Source organism: Rutilus rutilus (genome assembly GCF_951802725.1).
Source record: "Rutilus rutilus genome assembly, chromosome: 15".
NCBI classification, from domain to species: Eukaryota; Metazoa; Chordata; class Actinopteri; order Cypriniformes; family Leuciscidae; genus Rutilus; species Rutilus rutilus.
In genome coordinates, this window is record NC_140220.1 from 30288528 (window position 1) to 30315294 (window position 26767).

General features: G+C 36.5%; 1 protein-coding gene across 2 annotated transcripts; it reads right to left on the reverse strand.

The window, feature by feature from the left end:
- Positions 1-1952: 1952 nt before the first annotated feature.
- exoc2 (exocyst complex component 2) lies at positions 1953-26767 on the reverse strand. 2 transcript variants are annotated; one of them, XM_084432572.1, is made up of 28 exons: positions 26661-26767; positions 24227-24355; positions 23037-23213; positions 22475-22601; positions 21231-21344; positions 21020-21144; positions 18276-18356; positions 17528-17673; positions 16841-16922; positions 16622-16724; positions 15600-15718; positions 14692-14796; positions 13739-13863; positions 13574-13642; positions 11978-12135; positions 11545-11666; positions 10337-10398; positions 10158-10238; positions 10004-10063; positions 9851-9912; positions 9567-9666; positions 8006-8122; positions 6390-6531; positions 5011-5066; positions 4461-4583; positions 3977-4038; positions 3765-3824; positions 1953-2807 (listed from the first exon to the last, which is right to left on the reverse strand). In XM_084432572.1, exons 2-28 carry the CDS (start codon positions 24342-24344, stop codon positions 2714-2716), a joined length of 2790 nt encoding a protein of 929 aa, XP_084288698.1. In that variant the 5' UTR covers positions 24345-24355; positions 26661-26767; the 3' UTR covers positions 1953-2713. The 2 variants fall into 2 exon arrangements, with proteins under 2 accessions (XP_084288698.1, XP_084288699.1); XM_084432573.1 differs by having other exon boundaries at positions 9567-9633; positions 26661-26752.

The following is a 26767-nucleotide window of genomic DNA, read 5'->3' on the forward strand; positions in this document are numbered from 1 at the left end:
GAGCCTATAATTCAATAAATCACTATGTGGCAAGTATTAGCTACATTATTAGATGTTATTTTGTGGGTTTTAGTGAAAACGGCCAGATGGAAGAAGCAGTCCTCTGCAAACAGGGAGGATTTTGTTAAAATTACTAACTCTGGTCAATTGGTTTTGGATATTGCTCATGTGCTGGAGGCGAATGGTCACAATATCCACAGAATTACTTCAAAGCACAGTGAGACCAATACCATGCAGAATGTTAAGTGGTGTGGCTTGTCAAGGAAGACTAGTAAGCATTTATTAAGCAATTAATAGGCAAACAGAAGGATGAAAATCACCTGAATGTGGGACCACCTCAAAACAGCTTCTAAAGACCTGGATGGGACTTCCATTCTCCAATTTCAAGAAACCATTTAGTTTTATCTACTGGAAAAAACACCTTGCATTTGCCAAAGAACATAAGGATTGTAGTATGAAAGATTGGAGCCATGTTCTGCAGTCCAACAAGTCAATGTGTATAACCATCTAGCACTGGATGGTGTCAGGTATGTTAGTAGGAGATGAATGGATTGGTTTAATACCAAAAGCATGCGTGGCGCCATTAAGCACGGCAGGGCAAACATAATGGTATTGGGGACGCATGTCTGCAGCAGGGTGTAGGAAGGATCTACAAAGTTACTGGCACTTTGAAAACGAACCAATACTTGGGAATCCTGCTGAACACGATGTAGCCAAGTATGGAGGATCTGTTTGGAGATCAAATGTGCATTTTTTCCAACATGATAACGATCCCAAACGCACCGCGCAAACAACAAAGTTGTTCATGCTCAGCATTTTGAAGTCTTGGCCACCTCAATCCCCTGACCTTGGAAACCTTTGGGAAATTATAAACCTGAGTTGTGATAAGTCATGCAGGTCTTCCAATGAAGCTCATCTTTGGGAAGAACTTCACCCTCAAGCTGTTCCAAACCTGTATGAACTGAACACAAAAGAAGATATTTTAAAGAATGTCGGTAACCAAACAGTTGATGGGACCCCATTGATTTCCATAGCATTTACAATAGAAGTCAATGGGGTCCCTTCAACTGTCTGGTTATCGACATTCTTCAAAATATCTTCTTTTGTGTTCAGCAGAAGAAAGAAACTCATACAGGTTTGGAACAACTTGAGGGTGACTAAATGATGACAGAATTTGGGTGAATTATCCTTTTAAGGCGGATTGGAAAGAAGTTAAGCATAACACATTGACTAAGTTGAGTGAGTCAATGCCATGTAAAATGGCTGCTGTAATCAAAAACAAGGGAGAACCAACTAAATATTAATAACTGATTACATTGTAATCAACGCATGCTTATTTCCTGTGAGCTTTTTGTTTTTCTATGCCTTTTTTGCATTATACAATAAAACTTTGTCATACAATATGTCTTTATGGCCAAATCATTGTGTGATTTTAATACCTTAAAGCGACACTAAGGACCCTTTCCTCTTCGGTCGCCCTACAGGTTGGAAGCGGAATTGTCCATTACCGCTGTCTTTAATAATTTCGCCGCCCGCAGCCTACTGTCGCACACACGCTCGCTGTTTATCTAGCACCGGCTTTGGAATGAACGATGTCCACTGACAAGGTAGAGTATGTTGCATGATTTCATGAAAGTATGATGTATTGCGTCATCAGAAACGAAGGAAACGAAATTGTAACGCTTGACGTAAAGCAAGTCAAATTTGTAGTTTTCTTATGTCTCATTCGAACTACAGAAACGCGTGGTTACAGCAGATATAGGGCTGCAAAGCGAATCCAGAAGTGCTTTTCACCCTGTTACGACTTGATGAAGCACTGATATGATTTTGGAAACATTATTTTAAGGTAAAAAATGTTCCCTAGTGTTGCTTTAAGCAAGTTCAGTGTATTCCCCTTCCAGTGTATTCCTACTTGTTTCAGGCTAGTGTTTTTTTTGTTTTTTTTTACCTGTAACTTTATAGATCGTTTACATACACAAACAGCTACTGTTCATTCCACACTAAAGGGAAGGTAAAAAGCTTAATAGGTGCCCTTTAACTTAGTGCATAACTTGTGTTTTAGTTAGTTATATCATAACCACTCCTGAACCACATACCAATGCTGGGTTACACAGCAAATAATAGAGGTTTACAGTAAAGGATATCTCTCAATACTGACACTTCCTCCCAGAACAGGTAAAAATACCCCAACACTGCTGAGGAGGGGCAGGGTGTGTGTCTTTCTGTCTGACACTAGACAGGGTGTGTTAAAGCATCGTTGATAGTGTGGTCATAATAGACTCAGGACCAAACGACTCTTTTGATGAAATGGGAACAAGAGTCATTTCAGAACTCAATAGTTTAATCTACAAAGAGCAAAACTCTTGCTGCTTCTACCTCTCTCGCACACACACAAAAGCACAATCCTAGCAACTATTTTGCACAATACCGTTTGCAGAAAACCCACTTTTGTGTAAGCGCACATAGATTTATTTAGGTTTTTAACTGCTGTGATCAATAAGATGGACAAAGAGGCAGTACAACATGTCATATTAATGTGTCTATTAATTATCAGCAGACTGCCGCATCCTCATAAACACAAGCACTGTTCAGTAGATAGAAAAGGCTATATTACTTGCACTAGATTGGCTTTTAATGGCTTTTAAAACTGAAATGGTCTCCAAGTGTTACATCGCAGAGGCGTTGTTGAAATGTTGGGGTTTTTTGTAAAGGTTTATCGCTTCACTGGCTGAAAAGAGGCAGGCTTGAAGCAGTTAAGCTGTAGCTTCATACTGCTCTTAAACTTATTCAGTAGCTCCTCCAAGAGTCTGAGAATAGAGAGAGTGAGAGAGAGAGAAATCGAGAGAGAGAGAAATATTAGAAAAGAGCCAAATGTACCCTCAAATAAACAAAATCATCACAAAATATATCTGTACTTTTCATAAACTTAATAAATAAATAATTTTTTTTTATATATATTATAATGCTGAAAATTCAGCTTTACCATCAGAAGAATAAATTACATTAATATTTACAGCATAATAACATATTTAAATGGTATAATGTATAATAGTATAATGGATTTTGGATCAAATAAATACAGCCTTGGTGAGCATAAGACTTAAAACAAAAACAAAATCTCACAAACAACCTAAAAATTTTGAACAGAAGTGTACTGTAATGTTTATTTAATTATTACGTTTTTTTATTTTTTATTTGCGGTTATATCCGGTTATCTTACAACTTGCATGACATTAATGGAAAATGATGGCATATGATATAAAACATTATCAATCGGTTAATGACTTTCAACCCATTCAAATGAATGCTATCAAAAGTCATTCTTGCAATGTTGTATTTTCCCACTTTAAGTGCAGGTTGATCACTATAAAGAAGATAATGCTTTCCCACTAGTTCTAAAAGTTTCACAATATGAATGGATTTATATTATCAGGACTTGCTCAGTGATTTATGATTTACACCAAAAGCCCAATTTATACTCGCGTGTCGAACTCACGCCGTAGCTACGTTGTAGGCTGTGTGTAGGACGCGTAGCATACGGCGTACCCTGACGTAATTCAATTCTAAGTGGACTACAAGCGCTGTGATTGGTCTGCTAGAACCGCTTCCTCGGGTTTCACAAACTGAACAAGGTCACTTGCACATGTGGCATGACATTTAATTGATGAGCTTGATGCTAATTATCATCATCTCTGATGACCTGTAGTTAACATTTATTTGTCAGTGTAAGGCACATTGTAATTGTAATTTGACATTTAACTCACTTTTTGTCGGCTCCACTCTGTAGCTGTGGTAGCGCTTCCAATGCCTGTTTAAAACTAGAGCTGAGACACAGAAAAGAAGGAAAACAAGGAAACAAATTATCATACTTTTTTGGTTTAGCCAAAGTTATGCTTTTCTGTTTCTTATTTTTCATTAGTGTAAGCTAGCTTTTGTATTGAGACATGAATCAATGTTGAACATGTTTACATCTTACCGACTCTCTGATGTGAGGTACGGCTCTATGGCGTCTAGCAACGCACAGATTTCCAGACGTGCCTGGAGAGAGAATTATTAATGAAAAAAAAAAATGATGGTGCAGATTTCAATAGCTTAAAGGGATAGTTCACCTCAAGAATAACCTGTAGTAATTTCTTTCTTCTGCTGAACACAAAAGAAGATATTTTAAAGAATATGGGTTAACAAACAGTTGATGGCTCCACTGACTTCCATACTATGAAAAAAAAAAATAATACTATGGAAGTCAGTAGGGCCCATTAACTGTTTGGTTACCGAGGGGGTAACCAAGCAGTTGAAGATCCTCATCAGAAGATTCATTCATTCTTCAAAATATCTTCTTTTGCGAAGAAAGAAATTCTTACAGGTTTGGAACCACATAATGATGAGTAAATTTTAACTTTATCTAATTTAAGATCACATGCTAACTGCTCTGAAAAGTGTATGTGAGGTGTGATCTGTACCTGCAGTGCACCGTTTTTACTAAAGGAGGACACACACTGCATCAGACGGCTCATTTCTTCTGCTACAGCTTCAATGATCTTTGATAAAACACGAGTAACCAGCTCCTTGGAAATCGTGAAAACCTGATAGAACAAGGAACAAAGAATCTTTGAGAATGTCAACTTTTAACAATATGTTTTAGTGCTGAATAAACATATATATATGACAGGGGAAATTTCAGCTTTGCCATCAATAAATTATATAAATCTTACTGACCCCAAACTTTTGAACTGTAGTTTATATTTACAGCTGACTGTGCATTCAGTCAATATTTTTTTTCACCAAGCTTGTCGCTTTGAATTCTGGGATTGTCTTAACCACAAAGACAATGTGATGCTGCCTTAGAATTTGGCAGGTAACTTATAAGGCAACAATGTTGTGCCTACTTTTTAGAATTGAAAGTGTAGCCTGTTAACCTAATAAATACAGAAACGTGACATTCTCAAGGTGTAAGATGTCTAACGGGGAATCTTTTGAAACAGAGATAAGCTGAAGGTTTGTGCATCTCACCTCAGCGTGAACAGAGATAATGCTGACCAAAGCCTCCTTCAAATAACTCCTCACACCTGAGTCAGAAACAAAGAGAATGAGGTAGATAAATGGATGTGCTATTTAAGGTTTAAACGGGGTAAGGAATCATCTGAAATGTAGAAGGTGGAAGAAGTATGATATGGTTTTGCCTAGATGTCACGTCTTTCATCCTACAATCAAGTTGCTCAGAGAAAAAAAACTGTCAGGCATGGCTTGCATCATGAATATTGGTTACATTATAGGAATATTAATGAACTGATCTGCTCCAAGGCAGACATTGGTCAATGAGTTCACACAGTGGGAGTACCATTTACCACCTCTTTAACATATCCCAAATTGCGTAGAAAGTGCAGCTGTCAGTCACCGCGCCGGTGTGGATACTGTCATTCGGAATGACTGATTTTACTTTTTGGAAGTATGACCAAGATAATAATTTTCACCGGAAAATGTCATCTGAACAAGTAAGTAACATCCACTTTTGTTCTGACCAACTAAGGGGAAAAAAGCATTGCAGTAAATCGCGCTGATTAAATCTAACGATCGCTTATCATATCACGTCAAAACGTGCAAATTATACTTTGTTCTCAAATTGTAATGTTAACAACATCAGCATTGCGTGACTACATTTAATGCCCTTCCGATATTATCCTTGTTTTCGCATGGGCCCGTTTGCAGTCTCATTTTTTCTGTAGCCACTCCGAAGTCCGACCGAAGTCTTTTGCATTTTACAACGGGTGAATCTCTAGTTGTCACTGGTGATTGTCGTTTGAACCATTCTGGACTTTCCACCAGTACCACTGGAATTAAAAACATTACTACAAGCTTACCGTTTTGAATCGAGCTAAGGCATGCAGATCGTTTTGTATAGTTATGTATTTGCTCCAAAAATTATTTTGGATAATTTTTAACCCAAAAAAGTTACGGACTGCAGCTTTAACGTGTACTACAATTTGGTTTGTGTATTTTGGAGCTAAAGATGATGATTTTCCTAATTGACTTATAAACAGGAGCAGTGGCAAAGGAAAGTTAATTGGTTTTGCACAGTTCTACTTATAATGTTTCAGAAGCAGCAGGAAGTGTCCTTGCAAGTACACAAATGATTCACATAAGCAGTAGCATTTAGTCAAGTATGTGCCACACAGACCTAATCAGACTAAATATACACACACTATCACGACTGAAACTGTGACACAAAAGCAATGACAGCAGACTGAAACTGCAGATTCAAGAGTGTTTTTGGATCCTTCCAGAACCATCTCCATGGTGATGGTCTTTCAACATTCAAGCAGACAACATTTTTTGGAAACATCCACAGAGTGTTGTCAATATGCACATGGCACGATTCAGGTGTGTGATACCTGTAGGAAGCAGGCAGTCCTTCCAGTCAAAGTATCCGGCGTAGATGCCGGGTTCCAGCGAGCCGACAATAGGATCAGATTTCTTCTCTATGTACGTCTCAAACAGATATTCGTCCAGCTGTCTCAATGCCTCTATGCTGACCTGAAGATTATAGGCATGCATTCAGTTTAATCACAAACCACTGATGTCTTTCACAGATCATGTAACATTTTGCCCTGCAACACAGAAGTGCATGTGGCCTTAAGAAACCATTAACATCACACATAATCACTGCTCATCACACACTACTTGCAGAATGAGTAGAGACCACTCATGCTTGTCCATCAGTCTGATGTATGTTTAACTTTAGGGAAGTACTCAAAAACCAAAATGGAAAGCACCATCTTAAAAGGGGACAAATCTCTGGGATCTTAGTAAAACACCAGAGATGGACATCTGCCAAGATAGATGAGAGTCAATGTTCTCTGAGAAGTTGTCTAAATGTTGTTAAGACTTTTATATAAGATGAAAAAGCCTTGTTCATGTAAATCCCCTGCAGTAATGCTATAGCGTTGTGCATGGTTGCCAGAATGTTACTACTTGGTGTTTTAAGCGTGTTGCTATGCAGTTGTTAAGGTGTGCTTAGAAAAAAAGGTTCAGTGGAGTTCTATATAGCACCCTAGTGTTCTTGACTCAATGATAAAGAACGCTTTAAGCCCAAAAAGTTATATTTCATAAGAAACGTCTTAAATATTTGCATAATACTTTCATGTTTAATGGGTTATTAAATTTTTTCTAGTGATTAAGTATGTTTAGAAGCAGGTTAAATCCTAAACTGTTATCAAAAAATTTTAAAATTAAACCTAAATTAATTAAACCTAAACCTATAAAATGACCCCAAAAAGTTTCTATATATAAGAGCCTGGCAGGACCCCTTTTTATGATATTCTGATCCCAAGATATGGCTTGAATTCCTTCATTGCTGGTTTCTAGTAGGCCAAACGCAGCATATTCAACTGTATCAGTCAGATCACTTTCTGCAATCCCATTGGTAGTCGCTGGATTGCTTTACAGTTAGGGGTTCGTTCAAATCCTTTATCCTAATGAGCAACATTATTAGTGACGCAGTTCTTAATCATCCTGGAAACTATGAGGCATGATCAGTAATTACTTATTTATCATCTGTGTTAAGAGAAATAGGTAAGTCACTTTGTGATCATGTAATAAAGCTCTCCTTTGAGTTATCAGGCTCTTATTCAGAGTTTACTCTGCATTTCACCTTTCAGAGAGATCTGATTTCTCATCGCACTAAATTTATCTACATATTCGCTTTAAGCCCAACACACTCATTCACTATGATCTGCATTTACTGGAAAGGCCAACCATAACCTTTTCATAAGAGCTTTCACGCTCTCCCTACAGGGCACAAAAGCCACCTCGAGTGAGTGTGCTCTAATGCTATCATGAAAAACCCTTGAGCTTCTCCACAATCTATGTGAGTCACTCTCACTTCAGTAAAAGAAAACATAAACGACCAAACTTAGAATCACACCTGTTATCGCTTAGAAAAAAGAAAATGCCAACTGTGGACTGGAGTAAGAGGGGGGAAAAAGGAAGTGTGCATGTGTCTTTGTACCCTGATGATCTTCTCTGCAGTGGTGAAGCCGTTCTTCTCCAGGTGCTCAGCCAGATTGAGAAACGTGTGTCTCTCCAGATACTGACAGTTACTGAGGATGATGAGGAGACGTTGCTCCTGCATGGGTCACAACACACACAGCAAATTATTATATATATATAGAGAGAGAGAGAGAGATTTTGCGGTATTTTTCTTGAAAAACAAATTATATGTATTATAGATATAATGGGTATTATTATGCCTTTATTTAAACTCTGGTGAACCATGAACCAGTCTGTGAAAGAAAGAGAGAGTAAAATAGAGAAAGAGAGAGAGATAGAGGGGAAACCTGCAGCTCTTCCACTGCAGGCTAGGGGAAACCCCATGTGAGCGCAGCTCTGTGCTCTCTGAAGAGAAAGCTGCTGTTTTTTCACAACATATGACTCCTGTGCGTGATGCTCGAATGTTTGCTGTGTTGCAGATGGAAACTGTGACAAAGACATCCATAACGGAACACAGGATGTTTTCTCAGGAAAAGGGTTCTTCAGAACTAAGAAATAACAAGAAAATACAGTGGCCACAAAAAGTATTTTGGAAAAAAAGCACATGATTTTTTTTTTTGCTCAGAATTTACGCAAAAAATAAATAAAGTATTTTTACACTTTCTGGTTGTCAAATATTAATGTGGTTGGCCTGCTAGGAAAATTAAACCACTAAAAATTAGATGCCACTTTGGTTTCATATTTTGTATATACGATAAAGTCATTCAGTCCTTTTAAATACAGTATCAAGATACATTATGGGGTCACTGTAAACTATTTATGTGGTTTAAACCTTACTCAAGCATTACTGAATGAGCACAAATAAGAGGGATTTAATGGAGGGAGGAAGCACTTCAAGGTTACATGAGGTCTCTGAATATCTTCAATCGATGAGATGCTGTTTCGTTTTGAAAATTTAAACACATGGCCCCATTACCAGGTTTCTCTCTCTCTCTCTCTCTCTTTCTCTCAATCTTTTAATCTACCAGGCTTTCAGCTTTCAGTAAAACTGTGACACTCTGTGGTTCTGATACTACACATCAACACAGTGTTATTTGGCTTTCAGTCAGGGCCGATGTGACTAATCGTTTAAAACAAGCTGAACATTTCAGAGCAGAGTGAAGGAGGCTGTTATCTCCACTAACTTCCTATTCTCTGCATTCAAATATCCTGTCGTATACAGTGACATCCACCTCTGCAGTTTACTTTACCATGAATAAAATACCACATTTTGGACTACATGCGGTGCTAATCAGTTCACTCAGTTCACAGTTGACATGTGAAAGTGGATTGACGACTAAAAAAAGTGAAGAGTACTCGACGCAAGCCAGATTCAAACCAGTCAAACCAGCTTGATGTGCTAACGGCTAGGCCACAGCTTAGACATTTTTATTTATTTTATATTAATATATGAATAATGAAATTAATTATATGTATCTTTAGCACACAGTTATACACATTAGTACTCTGAAGAGAGAGAAAGACAAGATGGAACATGGAGAAAGGTGGAAATCAGGAGGAGAGGTGAAGAACATCCTTACTGGTTTTGAACTAAAGTCTTCTTTGATGCTTCCAAAAAGATCAGGTGAAGCCAAGTCCACAGACAAACTGAAAGAGAGAGACTTTGACTGTCCACTCCCACTGTAAAATTAAACATTCAGGCTAAACATTACATGTACGGGTCAGTGACATGACACTCATTTTCGTCCTGAATAATCTAAGATTTTCAAACCGGGCCTCAGTTTGAAAAAACTGTCCACAAAATTAAAGTCATTTAATTGAGTCGAGTTTTTTTATATATATTTAAAGAGACAATAAAACTCACTGAGAGGTGTCGATGTCTCCATCAGTCTTGATGCTGAGCAGCTCGAGACATTTAATAAAGACCTAAACCGAGTAGAGACATAAAAATACATTTCAAACAGCAGGAATTATATTTACAAATCCCAACGAAACAACAGATACCAACACACAATACCTTCATGATAGAAACACACTGTTCGCAAGCTTTGTCTTGAACCACATCCAGATTTAAGATCTAAAGACGAAGAGAGAGACACACATTGATTGATTAATCTCTATATAATCTGCAGTGGAAAGGCTGGGGTTGAGTATTGTGTGAGGGTTTGTACATTGATCTCTCCAGGTTTACACTCCATGGGCTCCTTCAGAGACTGCAGCATCTGAACCATACACTGCTCAAACTGGGCCGGCTGAAACACACACACCGTTTATCCGCAAGTTTTCAATCTGCAAGTTATTCGAATTAAATAAACTAGAATGGAATATAATAAAAGCATAACAGATGTACCAGTGACGTAATTCCCTCATTGTCCACCACCCAGTCTTCTTTTTTTGCAAGTCTCTTTACATCTAAACAACACAAAGTTTAGTTATATTAAACCAGTAAAAAAAAAAAAAAAAAAAAAACTTACTTCTCTAGCTTTCTCAACATTAATGTTGAGAGAATTGCTTTAACTGGGAAATCTAGCCACGCTGAGAAAATACGTATGATATACTGTTACAAAGACAGCAGAATTCTGCTTATGAAATGATGATGGCTGACAATGAGATTTCTGTGAGTTTCACAACTCGTCCAAACTAGGCTCAGTTTCAAACACATGATTTGAAATTCTACACAAAGTGACCAAATCAGCAAATAAGAACATTTTATGCCATTGTATATAAAGGAAATACACTACGTTCAAACGTTTTTGGCAAGCAATATTTTTTAACTAAGTATCGTATGCTTACCAACGCTGCATTTATTTGATCAAAAATACAGCAAAAAACAATTATATTGTGAAATATTACAATTTAAAATAAATGTTTGCTATTTGAATATATTTGAATATATTATAAAAAAAATAATTTATTCCATGGATAGCAAAGCTGAATTTTCAGAAGCCATTACTCCACTCTTCAGTGTCACATGATCCTTCTGAAATCATCCTAATATGCTGATTTGAAGCTGAAGATTTTTTTTTTATTATCAATGTCGAAAACAGTTGTGTGTATATATATATATATATATATGTGTGTGTGTGTGTGTGTGTGTGTGTGTGTGTGTGAAAAAGTAAGACGCAGAGACTGAGCCTTGAGATTTGAAATTATCTGAATAATATTTTGGCTACTAAAATTAGTTATACTGCTCCAGATGTTGACTAAGTGAACAAAACTTTAATTCACTAGAGCTATTTTATTAAAACTATTTAAAAAAAAAAAAAAACCTACTGGGCTGTTTATACTGAACATGAATGCAAATCCATTTAATTGAGAGCTCCATAGCTCCCTCTACTGTTACAATTCCACATTAGTGACAGATGCTTATCTACAAGGCCAATTACAAGAAAAGGTTACTTCCCGCTTGTGTCAACTTGACAGTCTTGTTGATGAATAAAAAAATTTCAGTGAATTTTGAGCAGATATTCTGCAGAACATTTCAGCAATCACATTTGCAATTGTTTGCCTGAATTGAAACGGAGACATTTCCTAAAAGCTCAGTGAATGTAGTTTTACCCTCTTCAGTGTGCTGTAGTGTGGTCAGCAGGCAGTGCACACGGAGGTCCTGCAGTAAATCCTGAATCACCTGAAGCAGATCATTGGGAATCTCCAGAGCCGACAGAGCCTCATGACTCAACCTGAGAGACCGAGAGAGAGAGCATCAAATGAGCTTTATATGAAAATACAAGGAGAGGATGGTCAAATATCATTCCCACAAAGAATACACCATCATTTCAGCTTTTTCGAATGGAAAAACAGGCTAAAAATGCCAACAGAAACAGTTATTTTAACATCCAATAACAGAATCTGTGAAATGGAAAATAACTGCATGTACAATAATTCTTGTTTAACTGAATTATTCTCTAGTTAATATAAAATCATTAAACCTACACATTTTCATTTTGTCGCATCACTTATTCCTACATCCCTACAACAAATTCACACATACCTGACGGTATGAATGACCTGCGTGAGCCAGCATCCACTGAGAGGGGTTTTGGTGTCCCAGCCGCCATACTGCCTCAACTGCAGCTCTGTAAGAGAGGAGGGTAACAGAGCTCCTCGAACTAACTGCACCAGACGACGCGTCACCTCCTCAATCATGCCCTACACACAATCAAATGTGCCAATCAAACACATTATACCGTGAAAATAACCCTTGCCTTCACACATAGGTTGTCTCAAAGAGTGATGCAACAAATTAAATTTTTTACACAAACAACGAAACCGAAATTCAAATTTTGTTTAGCCGAAACCCAGACCTGAAACTGAAAATAAAGTTTCTAATTATCACTTAATTAAATGTATTTATCAAAACTCAAACAAAAACTAAGTTGTATATAACGATTTAAAATGCACATCCAAATAGCTTTTTGAAATATAAACATTTAAATGGTGGGTGTAAATGACAGATTTATTCAAACAAACATCAGGTTAAAGGGATACTTCACCTCTGGACAGATGAATGTGTATTTAAAATGGGTCATTTATGTAGAAGAAATGTGAAATTATTTTTTAATTTGGAGCCTTCTAGACTGAGAAAAGCCTAAAAAATTTTTTTGGGCTTATGTGGATGAAAGACAACAACTCCCAGAATGCACTTGCTTCGCTGCCCTAGGAGGCCACTCCCAAGCCACGCCTTGACGTAAGAGAGCGAGTCTGCCCGGGATTTCGAGATCAAGAGCCTGCTAGCTTAGCTTCCAAAAAAAGATGGCTGACACTATGTGTACATTCTGTGAGTGAGTTCTGCCCCTCTATGGGCGGTTTGAAAACATGCGGGACAGCTCCTACTACTGGCTGTAGTCTTTAGCCTCTGGCCAAAAAATCCTCCGATGACGCAAAATGGCGATTTTTGCGTCATCGGAGGATTTTTTTCCAGACAAATGAATACATAAATCTCTCGTCTCAGGGAGATATGAGGGTAGAAAGCACGGTAATTCGTTTTCTTCTAATACAAAGCTTAATGCTAAATCCTGAAGTATCCCTTTAAGTAAAAATAAAATGAATATGTAATATAGTGCACATGCTGTATTTAGCATAATGCTCCTCTCTAGACTAACAAGCTATGGACAATGAATGGCTTTCCTGCCGTAAATGTAACATCACGAGTCATTGTTTATAAGTTGTTTTATTGATGTGAAACACTGTTTGAGCGATTACATGTGACGTGATACATTTCAGTAAGTTATATTGTTTTTTTCAACATACCTACTGATGTTTATTCATGTTTATTTCATGCTACAACTAAGACCTTAGTTCATCAAAATTAAATTTGATTAAAAACGAAAAATCAATATTGTCAAGCCAGCCCTAGCATCCACACAGCTGACAGTTTAGCTGTTGTAGCTTACCCACGCTGCGTGAAGGAAATGGACACTGACGGAGTCAAAACGTGTCTTTGGAGCAGCGCTAAGGAAACATCACTGTTTCAGTCTATGATTTCAGACTAAATTTTGGAGCATCACTAGTCTCAGACCTCAGTGACTCATGCTCACACTTTCAATCTCCAGACTAAGCACAAAAACATTCCAGCTGCTTTACTAACCTTAAAGTCATTCTGTCTTTGCCGAGCGTTCTTCTTTAACTTCTCCACCTGACCGGACTTCTCTCCAGTCTGTCCAAGACACACACAGTCAACAAGTCTGAGTGATTACACTAGCCTTCATTTTGAACACTCTGAAGGTATATTTGTGTGTGTGTGTATAACTACCTCACTAAAGAGGCTGCCGTTGACGTAAGAGATCCAGAGTTTCCAGAAGTTGGGCAGCTGGCTGATGACCACGTCTGAGAGTTTCTCCACGAACCTCACCTGCTGAGGGCTCTTATAGTGCCACGCTGAGAAAATACGTATGATATACTGTTACAAAGACAGCAGAATTCTGCTTATGAAATGATGATGGCTGACAATGAGATTTCTGTGAGTTTCACAACTCGTCCAAACTAGGCTCAGTTTCAAACACATGATTTGAAATTCTACACAAAGTGACCAAATCAGCAAATAAGAACATTTTATGCCACTGTATATAAAGGAAATACACTACGTTCAAAAGTTTTTGGCAAGCAATATTTTCTAACTAAGTATCGTATGCTTACCAAGGCTGCATTTATTTGATCAAAAATACAGCAAAAACAATTATATTGTGAAATATTACAATTTTAAATAAATGTTTGCTATTTGAATGTATTATAAAAAAATTAATTTATTCCATGGATAGCAAAGCTGAATTTTCAGAAGCCATTACTCCACTCTTCAGTGTCACATGATCCTTCTGAAATCATCCTAATATGCTGATTTTTTTATTATCAATGTCGAAAACATTTTTGTGTATATATATATATATGTGTGTGTGTGTTTATTATAAATGTTGGAAACAGTTGCTGTTTGGTATTTCTATGGAAAACTGTTTCTGTTTACAGGACTCTTCATTGAACAGAAAGTGCAAATAGAAATCTTTTGTAACATTGTAAATGTCTTCACTTTTGATCAATTTAATGAATCCTTGGTAAATAATAGCTGCTGAAAATTCAGCTTTGCATCACGGGAATAAATATATTAAAACAGAAATAGACAGTACTTTTTGATAGAATAATTGCAGCCTTCGTGAGAATAAGCGACGTCTTTCAAACAGTAATGTATGTTGATCTTTCTGTTACTGTACTCACAGTCATCTTTAGGTTTCTGGAAGCTGCCTCCTCTCTTCACTGGAGCTGAGAGGCTGATCCTGTTCAGAGCTGAGGACCGATCCAGCTCTAACCCAACACCACCCACTGAGACAGACAGACAGACACGATGAATGCTCATCTACATACCTCAGCATTTAACACTCAATCATGTTTGCAAAAATAAAGGGAGTTTTGCTTGAGGTTGGCAGTTTACGCTTAAATTAAAAGGTACATTTTTGATTTAATGGGATATCATTTCTTTCTTTCCTTGTGATTTGAGTGCAAGTCATGAGACGACTACTTTTATCCAAAGTGACTTACAAAACCCTTATAATTGGGCAATCGCCCTGTGGTAAGGTTCAAATCTACAACCTTGTGGTAGGTGCTGTGGTTATACTGGTAGTTCTCATGCAGTACCTCTTCTCTGACAATAGATGGCACTAAAGGTCTTTCTGGACTCTTCCTCAGCCTTGATTAAATTGTTGATGTTGATATAGTCTGAAACACTCAATATGTCCAGATAGTGTACACATGTCATGTTTCTCTCTCACACAGATAAAGACGTATACCATTGAGCCACTTGGATGTTTACTCTCTCTCTTTCTATATAAAAAATGAGTGCTGGTGTTGATCCAGGTGTCCAATCATCTCCTGTGTTTATCTATGCTCCTCTCTCTTCTTGTATTCCCTGACGTCTGCCTCTCTCTACAGCAAACCCCCCCTCAGCTCTGCCACACTATAGAGCTCTGTGGACTTCCTGTTCTCTATAGGGTCATGACCAGACCACACACGGGCTGCTCTCTATCTAAACACACACACACACACACAGGGCAGAACACACACACTGCTTTCACTCTTCGGAGTGGTAGAGAAACCATCAATTTATTTCAAACTATCAGTGTCTGTACCTTTCTGCTCTTTGATAAAATCTTCTTTACAGTTTTGCATCAGCTGCAGGATCCACTTATGTTGTGCGATTATACACTGCCATGCCGGGTCACCTGGAGCATGGAGATCTGACAGATATCTGAATAAAAAGAGAAAGAGGATCATTAGATCATCATGAATATAATTGCATCGTTTTTTTCAGGACACCCTTAAGCCCCTCTTACAATGACAGGTCAACAATGCTTTAATGCTATTGGGTCGCATAAATTAAAGCTTTTGAAAATCTGACCATAAATAGGATGGGCAGTTATATACAAAAATGTAATACAAAATAATAACATTCTGCAATATTTCAATATTTATAATATTATATATAATAAAAAAGGCAGGGAATGTAATTACTTAAAAAATGTATAATTCAATATAAAATATTTACACTACCGTTCAAAGACTTGGGGACAGTAAAACATTTTTTATTTAGTAAGGATGCATTAAATTGATTTTCATTTCAAAGAAATTATTTAAATAGTCTTTTGAACTTATCAAAGAATCCTGAAAAACATCACGGTTTACACAAAAATATTGAGCAGCACAACTGTTTTCAGCATTGATAATAATAAGAAATTACATTTTAAAAATTATTCAAATAGAAAACAGTTAATTTAAATAATATTTCACAATATTACTGTTTTTACCATTTTTTTTTATCATAAGAGTATTAAGAGACTTCTCCTAAAAAATATATTTAAATATAATAAATAAATAAATATTTTTAAGTTGACTTTCTCAAGTCTTTTTACATGAAATAGCTGCCTTTATATTTTGGGAGGGGGGTCCACCAGGGAAATATCTGATTTGGAGGTCCCTGGCATCCAAAAGTAAAATAAAAAACCTGTCACAAGTGATGGACATAGTGAGCTCCACTCTATTCACTCGCATTGGTCGTAATTGCATTGTTGCTAATTTATGTAAATTAAAAATGTTCTTAACTTTTCTTAACTCTTAAATTGCAGTTTGTCACTGCAAGTCGCTTGTCACACACCTGATATAGCGTTTCTGATCATGTAAAGTGGATGGTGTCTCCAGAAGTTTGTCCATCAGCAGTTTCCTCAGGGCTTCTATCCGAGTCTCCACCTCTGAATACACTACAAAAACACATGCAGGACGATCTTTCAATATTCCAGCTAACGTGAATGTACATAAGAGGATGCACGTCATATTAACATACACTATCAGATATTATCAGTGAACATCAGATCACCTTTCTTAAAGACTGGGACCTCTGTCTTCCCAAACAAAGATTTGGCTTTCTCATAATCATTGATGACCACATCATAATCCCCCTGGATGGGAAACAGATACACTGTCAGTTTAGCATTCAGAGATCATTTTTATATATTGCAGAGTGTATACACTACCGTTCAAAAGTTTGGGGTCGGTACAATTTAAAAAAAATAAATCTATTATGCTCGCCATGGCTGCATTTATTTGATCAAAAATACAGTATTGTTTTATTATTATATATTTTCAAACATTATTACAATTCAAAATAACAGTTTTCTATTTTTAACATATTTTAAAATGTAATTTATTCCTGTGATGCCAAAGCTGAATTTTCAGCATCATTACTCTTCAGTCTTCAGTGTCACATGATCCTTCAGAAATCATTTTAATATGATGATTTAATGCTCAAGAAACATTTCTTATTATTATCATTGTTAAAAACAGTTGTGCTGCTTAATATTTTCTTTGTTATATGAGTCTTTGTTAAAAAGAAAATTTGAAAAAACAGCAATTATTTGAAATACTAATGATTTTACTGTCACTTTTAATCAATCTAGAGCATCCTTGCTGAATAAAGGTATAAATGTATTTTTTAAAAATCGTACTGACCCCACAGTATTATAATTGTGTAGGTAAGAGAGTGTGTGTGTACGGGAGATGCCACCTTCTGGATGTTGCGTTCAATGTTGAGTGGCAGGTTAAACAAAAATTTGAATCTCTGGAGAACGTTGAGAGCGTTGCGTGTTGAGTCGGCCTTGTCCTTTCTGCCCAGCACTTCTTGAAACAGGGTGTCAGCAGTTTCACTTGCTCCTGAGAGGAATGAGCAAATGGAAAGGAATGAGAAAAGGGTGTAAAAGGATAACAGCTGATAAAAAGGGGTTTAATCATCCTTCCTCAGTTTCAAATAAATTCAAGATCTCTTCTTGGGTGGTCAGAGCAATTCTGGATTCCCTTTGTCCGATTTAATAAGAACCAGCCTCCTGACCACTATAAAAGTCTGACCAGCCTTTTTTTCCACCAATGAGTCTGTTTGTGATTGGCTGAGAGAGTAATAAGTGGCTTTGGTAAGAACATACATCTAAATGTACATGTAAAGACGGGTGGTGAGGAGGAAGAGGAGGGGTCGGCGATGAAAGCATGTCAGTGTGTGTGACTGGTTTATTTGTGCGGCCCGCAGGAAACGAGCGTGTTTATTGACCCACCGTCACATGAGAGAATTGACATGGAGATATGATTGGGATATGAGTGGTCTCGAACACACGCACACGCACCTCACAGAAACACGCCGAGGTCTGCATGAAATGTGTGACTTTGATGGTCTAAAGAGAATGCATATGCAACTCTGATCCTAAATTTAGCTGCTTTGTGTATTCGTGTGCGATTCTGACCATGTGTTCGGTTTTATGTCTTACTGTTAAGAACGTTCTCTAGTCGCTGGGTCATAGAGCCCTCCACCTTCTCAGTGCCGTCTGATTCAAGCTTCTGATGGATAGCTAGACAAAGAAAGAAGGAGAAAAAAAGGGAATGTTTGAGAGGGTTTAGACTACCGTTTGGGGTCAGTAATTGTTTTTTAGGAATTAATATTATTCAGCAAAGACGCATTCAGATGATCAAAAAGAACAGTAAAGACTTTTATAAATGTTAAAAATGCTGTTCCTTTAAACATTCTATCATACTATCTGAACAAACACTTCGTATCTGCAGTTTAAAAAAAAATCTAATTTAAGACTTTAAGACCCTTTTTAAGACCTGCACAAACAAAAAAGAAAGGAAAAAAAGAAAAAGAAAGAAAGAAAATTGTTAATAATGTAGAACTTTTAATTTCAAACAAGCCAGAAAGACAATCAATACTCTCATTTTGTATAGAAATGTCTATGCGTTACTACTACAAGCTGGTCAGATGAGTGAGATAAAATATTCACTCTTACAGCCATCTATAGCATTTTACAATATAAACACCATAATGTAAACACTGTCGTCATTCATCAACCACAGACCATAAGCAATCACTTGCCATAAATGTACGGTATTCATTAATTGTGAACTACTCTGAAACCACAAGACTGTAGAATGTGCAACAGTGGTGTGTTTGACTTTGAACATGCAGCACTCATATTTTTTTAAATCAATCATAGCCTATTGAAGTTTAATAATCACATTAGAATGTGATAAAAAAAAAAAAAAAAAACTGAGTTTAAGAGACCCTGCAAACTGATAAGATTTCATCATTGACATAACAGTGCAGACAGTCAGTCCTAAAGCACAAATTTAATATGTATATACACACACACACACACACACATACATACATATATATATACAGTGCAATGCATAAGTGAATACACCCATGCTAAAGTTGACTAAAAAGAGGAATAAAAAATCATATTTTGGAAATTGAACTTAATGCCTTAATTTAAAAAATTAGGAAAAATCCAACCTTTAAGGACACCAATTTTCTTTGTGAATGAATAATGTATCGTAAATAAATAAATGTTCTTCCTTAAAATACATGGTGCATAAGTGAGTACACCCCTATGTTAAATTCCCATAGAGGCAGGCAGATTTTTATTTTTAAGTATTTAAAAAAAAAAAAAATTAGGATACTATGCATCCTGATAAAGTTCCCTTGGCCTTTGGAATTAAAATAGCCCCACATCATCACATAGCCTTCACCATACCTAGAGATTGGCATGGGGTACTTTCCATAAGATCATCTCTCAATGCAAATCAAACTAGCTTTTAGGCTAACTGAAATAAAACCATGCCAATCTCTAGGTATGGTGAAGGCTATGTGATGATGTGGGGCTGTTTTAATTCCAAAGGTTTTAGTCAACTTTAGCATGGGTGTATTCACTTATGCATTGCACTGTATATATATATATATATATATATATATATATATATATATATATATATATATATATATATATATATATATATATATATATATATACGCATACATATTAAATTTGTGCTTTAGGACTGACTGTCTGCATAAAATCTCTCTCTCTCTCTCTCTCTCTCTCTCTCTCTCTATATATATATATATATTCCATTAAATAAAAAAATAAAAATAAAAAAAACGAAAACTAAATGAAGTCTATTTTTTTCTCTCCACATCTGGATTTGGGAAACTTCTGTACACAATGACGTCAGGACTAACCCCCGGCTCCCCCTGGGGTCCGGAATGCTGTGTGGTACGCTTCCTCTGTCTCTGAGGTATGTTTTGACTTCTGCCTGGTAAGTTTTGGGAGTCTTCTCTGGGAATCAGTGCAGCTTCCGTTTGCTGCTCTCTCGTTTCCTCTCAGCACAATGACAACCTTATTACAACCTCATCTAAACATTATTACAACCACGCCTTGTTATCCGTCCCCACGCCTGTCAATCACATGGATACGCAGTGCTAAGAATAGCTCTTCTGTTTGACTCAAGACAAGTGACCCGAGACAAGTCCTACACACACAAAAATATCCATTTTGTGACATTGACCTCTGATGAGAGCAGTTTGAGAAAACACATACACCTGTGCTCAATGACACAAGAAGTGAAAAAACTTGAATAAAACGCACATGCACCTAATTTTGTTAAATGTCAGATCTAGCATTCATAGTGTCTATTTGAGCTTTACCTTTAATGCTCATTACACACGCACCAACCCAGTTCATTCTCACCCATTCTGATGGGATTTATGCTATGTAATTTAAGCCTGAGTTACAATAACATATTTGGTAGGGACTGGGACATTATCAGGAGTTACATTTGTCTTAATGTGGGTGTTAAAAAGTTGTCAAAAAAGGTCTAAATCCAGACAGTTCAATAAGAAATTAAGTTTAGGTTGCAGTATTCTAAAATTTGTTCGCCTCAAAATGTGTTAAAACTATACTGTACAGTCAATATTCATAAATAAAACTTAAATTATGATCAATGGTCATTACGATATTGTGTTTTAACACAATAATTCCAGCATGACCTAAAGCAACAAAATCCTCATGGAAATAATCCAGTCCCACCCTATATTACTTCCCAGTGAATATTCTTTTTCCTTTCAGAAATGCTTCTGTTTCCTTCAGTCGAATGCATGAATAATATTTCATGTAGTCTTTGAAATTACTTACTAGGTTGTGTTTATATGCGTTTAAAAAGCAAGCATACGTACATGCAAGAGCATCCTGAGCCTCAAAGAAAGTGCTGAGACCTCCTTTCACGTAGGCCAGACTGCCCTCGTTCTTCTTACTAGCTTGTTTCTTAAGATTTCCCACTGCCACACGCAGATGCTCAAAACTACAACAGCAACAAACATTAACACCACATTACACACAAATCTATTTTGGAAGATTAAAAGATGGACAGACGGTAAATAGACCTACCCGGTTGAAGAATGGTTCTCGATGAGATACCAGGTGGCAGAGAAATTCTCGCTGGTGAAGTCTCCACTCATACCAGGGAACATGTTCTCCAGATCCTTCAGAGGAACCTTCCCTCTGAAAAACAGAGTTAGACACACAGAGACCCATCATGCCAAACGCCACAGATCATAGGCCTGCTCTACCACACTACAGATGATAGAGAAAAACCAGACAGGATACAAACCAGATCTGTCCGCATATAAACAGCATTTCATAAGCTTAACCAACCCATTGTGTCTTGTGATGTGGCACAGAATACACTGATGAAATGCATATGATTCATATGCACTATGCTGTAAGAAAGTTTGGGGTCAGTAGGCATTTCTAATTCTGCATGGACCCGTTTAATAAATCAACATGACAGTAAAGACATTTATAATGTTACCAAAAAAATCTATTTCAAATAAATGCTATTTTTAACTTTCTATTTATCAAAGAATCCTAAAAAATATTATTGTTTCCATAAATATTATGGTTCCCATATTTTCCATAATATTAAGCAGCACAGCTGTTTTCAACATTGGTAATAAGAAATGCTTCTTGAGCAGCAAATCAGCATATTAGAAAGAATGCTGAAGGATCATGTGACACTGAAGACTGGAGTAATGATGCTGAAAATTCAGCTTTGCCATCACAGGAATAAATTACATTTTCAAATATATTAAAATAGAAAATGTTATTATATATAAATAAAATTATAATTAAAATATATTATTTCACTCTTTGTACTGTTTTTTATTTAAAAAAAATGCAGCCTTGGTGAGCATAAGAAATCATAAAAAAAATCTTCCCGATATACTCATCTGAATATATCGATATAAATAAGTAAAATGTTGCTGTAGAGGTCAGGGAAAGGAAGATTTTCACTTCCTATCAAAGGAAATAGTGTACCAATGACATCACCCAGGTAGAAGACATACACACAATGGGCTGTTTCTACTTTCTGCTGAACCTCCTTCCTTATAAACACAGAGGTCCACTTCTATAAACACAGAGCAGTGCTTTTTGGGAGAAGTGTGTGAGGAAATGCATTTGTTTTGGTCTATGTGAGTGCGTGTTTTAACCAGACAGTCAAAAATGAAGCACATATGTGTGTGAGAGTGGAGCGCAGCACTGTGTGTGTACTCTGTAACTGTAGGTGTAAATTTAATACTTTGTAAAATCATAAGAGGGCAACCCAAACTCAATTGTGAATGTTTCCGTACTTGTCAAAGTCGATGCCCAAAGGGTTGGCCGGCCTCAGTGAGAGAGGAGAGATGCCTTTGTTCCGATCAGTCCTCATGTCATAGTAATTCAACTCATCAACCCAGACCGCAGACTGATCCAGAATGCCTAAACATACAAAAACATGCACATACTCATTGGCTGAGCACTTAAAATCCATTGCCATCTTCAAAGAGCATGTGTGTACATTTAAAGAGTGTATAATCAATCAAACCAAAATTGTGATTTTGCCTATAACGGAAATCGAGTGTGTTTACATCTACAACACTATGTTGATAACTCAAGAAAACCATGTTTATGTGAGATAGAAAATTATCAACATTTTCTTTGATTTGACATAAAAACAAAAGTGACTTCGACTGGGATAAAACCAGGTGTGCTAATCGTTTTTTGATTAAGCAGACCTTTCCGGCAAATAAAGGACACAGTTTAAGGTGTTTACGTGACCTTACAAGATGTCAGGCTATTAAGCACGATTGGTGTTAGATTGGCAGTGTAAGATAGATCTCAGTTTGTGAGTTTGAGTGTGAATGCGTGTCTCACCGATCCTCTCGGGTTTGAGCAGTTTGAAGGAGACAGTGGACGTCCCCAGGCCTCCACTCTTGGTGGTGACGATGATCTCGCCCTTGTCATCTTTAGCAGGACCAACTCGACACACTATCTTGCTGGCTGCCATCCATTCTGCTGTCAGCAAACAGTTATGACCACAGATAGACAGACCTGTGGTGTGGGAGATGGACAATGACCAAGAGAAAAAGAAGTCAATCAAATGGCCAATTTTACCTCAGCTCATGTCTATCATGATGCCGATATGATTTAATTTATCTGTCCAGGCCTATTTAAAAAAAAAAATATATATATATATTTTAATCAGATTTTAGTTTATATTGTGGATCAGGTTTGGGAACATCAAATGTGTTGATTTTTTATTTTATTTTTTTAAGCAAAAAAAGCTTTTTTTTTAAGCTGCTTGTCTGAACAAAGCATTACTTTAGCTTATTTAAAGATTCATTGAGTTGCAATAAAATATAATAACGCATCTATTTAAATCTCCACATTCAAAACACCCTAACACTGATTGATTCATTTTTTCCCCCAGATTTCACAAACTGATCACTCCTGTATGAAGAAACTCAGCTTCACAGATGTTGCGTGTTTGTATTTTTCCTTAATTTCACTTTGTTTTGGATAAAGGCATCTGCTATATTAATAAATAAAATAATCTAGAAGATATCTAAAATAGATTACGCAATTGTTCAAAAGTTTGGGGGGTTTAAAAGAAGTCGCTGATGCTTTTCTTGTATCAAAAATACAGTAAAATAGTTATATTGGTAAAATATAATTACAATTAACTTTTCTATTTTAATATAGTTGAACTTATTTCAATAAGTCATTACTCCAGTCTTTAGCGTCATATGATCCTTCAGAATTCATTCTATCATTCTATCAATGTTGAAAACAGTTCTGCTGTTTAATATTTTTGTGGAAACCGGGATAGATTTTTTTTCAGGATCCTTCGATAAATTAAAAGTATTTATTAGAAATTAAAAAAAATTTGTAACATTACAAATGTCTTTACTGTCACTTTTGATCAATTTAATGGATCCTTGCTGAACTTTTTGAAACATTTCTTAAAAAAAAAAAAAGTACAAACTTTTAAACAGCAGTGTGTTTGTTCAAAAAGGAGGGTTTGTATCTGTAACTGTAACAATGACTATGTGCATGTGTATTACCGATGAGATCATTGGGTCCAGTGCCCAGGTTCTCCCCGCGAATGGTGACTTTGGTCCACGGCGCGCCCTCGTTGGGTGAGATGCCAGTCACCAAGGGAGGCTGGCGGGCACGAGACATTGTTCACACACCTAAATGAGATAAAAGTTAAATTCTGTTTTGTTTAAGCTCACTCGACGTACTCATCACTGCTGACGGCAATACATCAAAACATTCAGTGCATTTAAAAACGTTAGACATGAACAAATAAATCTACCCATTCGGCACCCGCTGAGCAAGCACGTTTCTGTTCGGAGTAACACCGATATATCTCACTATATACAATATTACAAGTAGCTCAGTAATCATGGCAGTTTTTCCTGTGGCTTTTGCACTGTCACAAACTTTCTCTCGTATATAAACACCCACATGGAGCACAAGACTGACAGCTCCAGGGCGCTTTGAGTGCAAGACCCCATGACTGTCTCTGTGTGGTCTGGGAGGGTGTGTTTTCTGTGTCTGTGTGGTCTCTGGCATGGGCCAGAGAGAGAGATAAAGGGGAAGGGGTGATGGTTGAGTTCTCAGAGTCCACAGTGCAGATTCAGAAAACGTCTCGCCACTTCTAGTATTTGAATTGGGTAAATGGCATGTATATTCACTGCAGGGTTTTTATGGTGAAGATAACAATACTTTGGAAATAGTGTGAAATTGTTATATTGTGCAAAATACATTGCCTTTATAGATTATATAGGTCAATGATGCTGATCTTTCTGTCTGGAGCATTCCTTTAATTGAAAAATACATTTAAAAAATGCAATAATACATATTATGACCTCTTTTATGATGAGCATGATTTAATTTAAAAAATCATTACGTTTTTTTAAGGGGGGGGGGGGGGCATGAACACAAACACGTCAGGATGATAATGACGATTAAAAAAAATAAGAACATTTTAAAAAGTAGATTGGCATATTATTTTTTATTAATATTTAAACAAAAAGCAGTGGAAAAGAAAGAAAGAAAGAAAGAAAGAAAGAAAGAAAGAAAGAAAGAAAGAAAGAAATCAACAAACTATGGCTTGAATAAATCTTTTTGGGGGTGTTTTGGGGGTGACAATTTTGAAAATAAATTAAGAAAAAAGAAAGAAAGAAAGACAAATCATATTAAACAAACAATTAAAATGATTACATTTCAACTTCTAAAAACATTTAGGCTACTGTTCAGCAAAATCTGATCATGGAAGTGAAAAGAGTAAAAGTCAAAGACACACACTTCTGTGTGGCAACATTTGAGAGTGACTGACTGCTTAGATGATTGACACCTGAGAGTCTCTATGGAATAAAGAGCTTGTCCCAGACAAATTACCAAGCATCCTCCTATCAACACTCGGCCCTTTCCTAAACACAGCGACCCCCACCTACAAACACACACTCACAGACCAGATGTAATAGCAGGAGCTTGAACAAACTATTCAACATGAGAACATCATACTGCTGACTGCATACACATTTTCAACATTAACAAAATCAGTATTTTTTTTAGACACAACACAACAGTATAGTTTTTTCAATTATTGGCAATGACAAATACTTATTGACTTATTGTATCTATAGGAATTTTAATATGGACATAAGTTTGTGTGTTTGCAAGACATTAAATAGATTAAAAAAAAATGCATTCAATAGTCAACAAATGAAATAATAAAATTTGTACTATTACTGGCAACTAACTATAATCTGATTTCAATTTACATTATGATTTCAGATATAAGATATCTAACATCAAAGAGTTATTGCAAAGCATTGTGGGCCCTGGGTTGCATTATAAGTTTCTGCTAATATTTAACACTGACTGACAATCATTAAAAAAAAAACACACAACTGAAGATGAGAAAAGCACAAACATAACATATGTCTGAATGCTAATTTGTTTCAAGACCACAAAACAAAACAAGATGTTAGATCTGTCGTAGAAATCTAATCAAACCAAATGAAACAAATGTTATTGATTACACATCAGCATATCAGAGAAAGTTATCAGGCTCCAGTCAAGTCAAATTAAATATATAAATTCTCGCGTTATTAAAATATGTATGATATTGTGTTGTTGAGGTTTTATACTGTTGTAGCTATGTGTTGAGTTTGTAATTAACGTACTCACAATATAATCTGAACTGACGGAGAGTGTGTTAACAAAAGCAGTTTATCTGCTTTAATTGCAGCAAACAAGAATTTTCATAAATATAATAAATACAAAGCTCATTTACATACACTGTTCGTTATGGTGAGGTTGTTTTGTTAAACAGCAGCTCTGACAGATGAGACAATAGCTGACTGGCTAATGCTAAAAACAATCTGACGAAAACGCATGTATTGAGACAAACGTTTTTCCTCATAATAACAGCCCCGTTTTATCACGTGCAAATCGAGGAAGAATAAAAAAAATGCGCTTACTTACAGGAATAAAGGCAGTGAAGATAATCACTATACAACTCTTCTTTCCTCTGAAAAACAGTTCCGGTTTAGATGCTGCGGCCCCGCCCACATGACGAATCACATGACACT

Excerpts from the sequence above, each read along its gene's own strand:
- exoc2 (XM_084432572.1), bottom strand. The coding sequence starts at position 24,344 with ATGTCTCGTGCCCGCCAGCCTCCCTTGGTGACTGGCATCTCACCCAAC. Across the intron at positions 17,674-18,275 it reads ACTAGAGAACGTTCTTAACA|GAGCAAGTGAAACTGCTGAC; the intron begins GTAAGACATAAA and ends CATTCCTCTCAG. Across the intron at positions 12,136-13,573 it reads AAAGACAGAATGACTTTAAG|GGCATGATTGAGGAGGTGAC; the intron begins GTTAGTAAAGCA and ends GATTGTGTGTAG.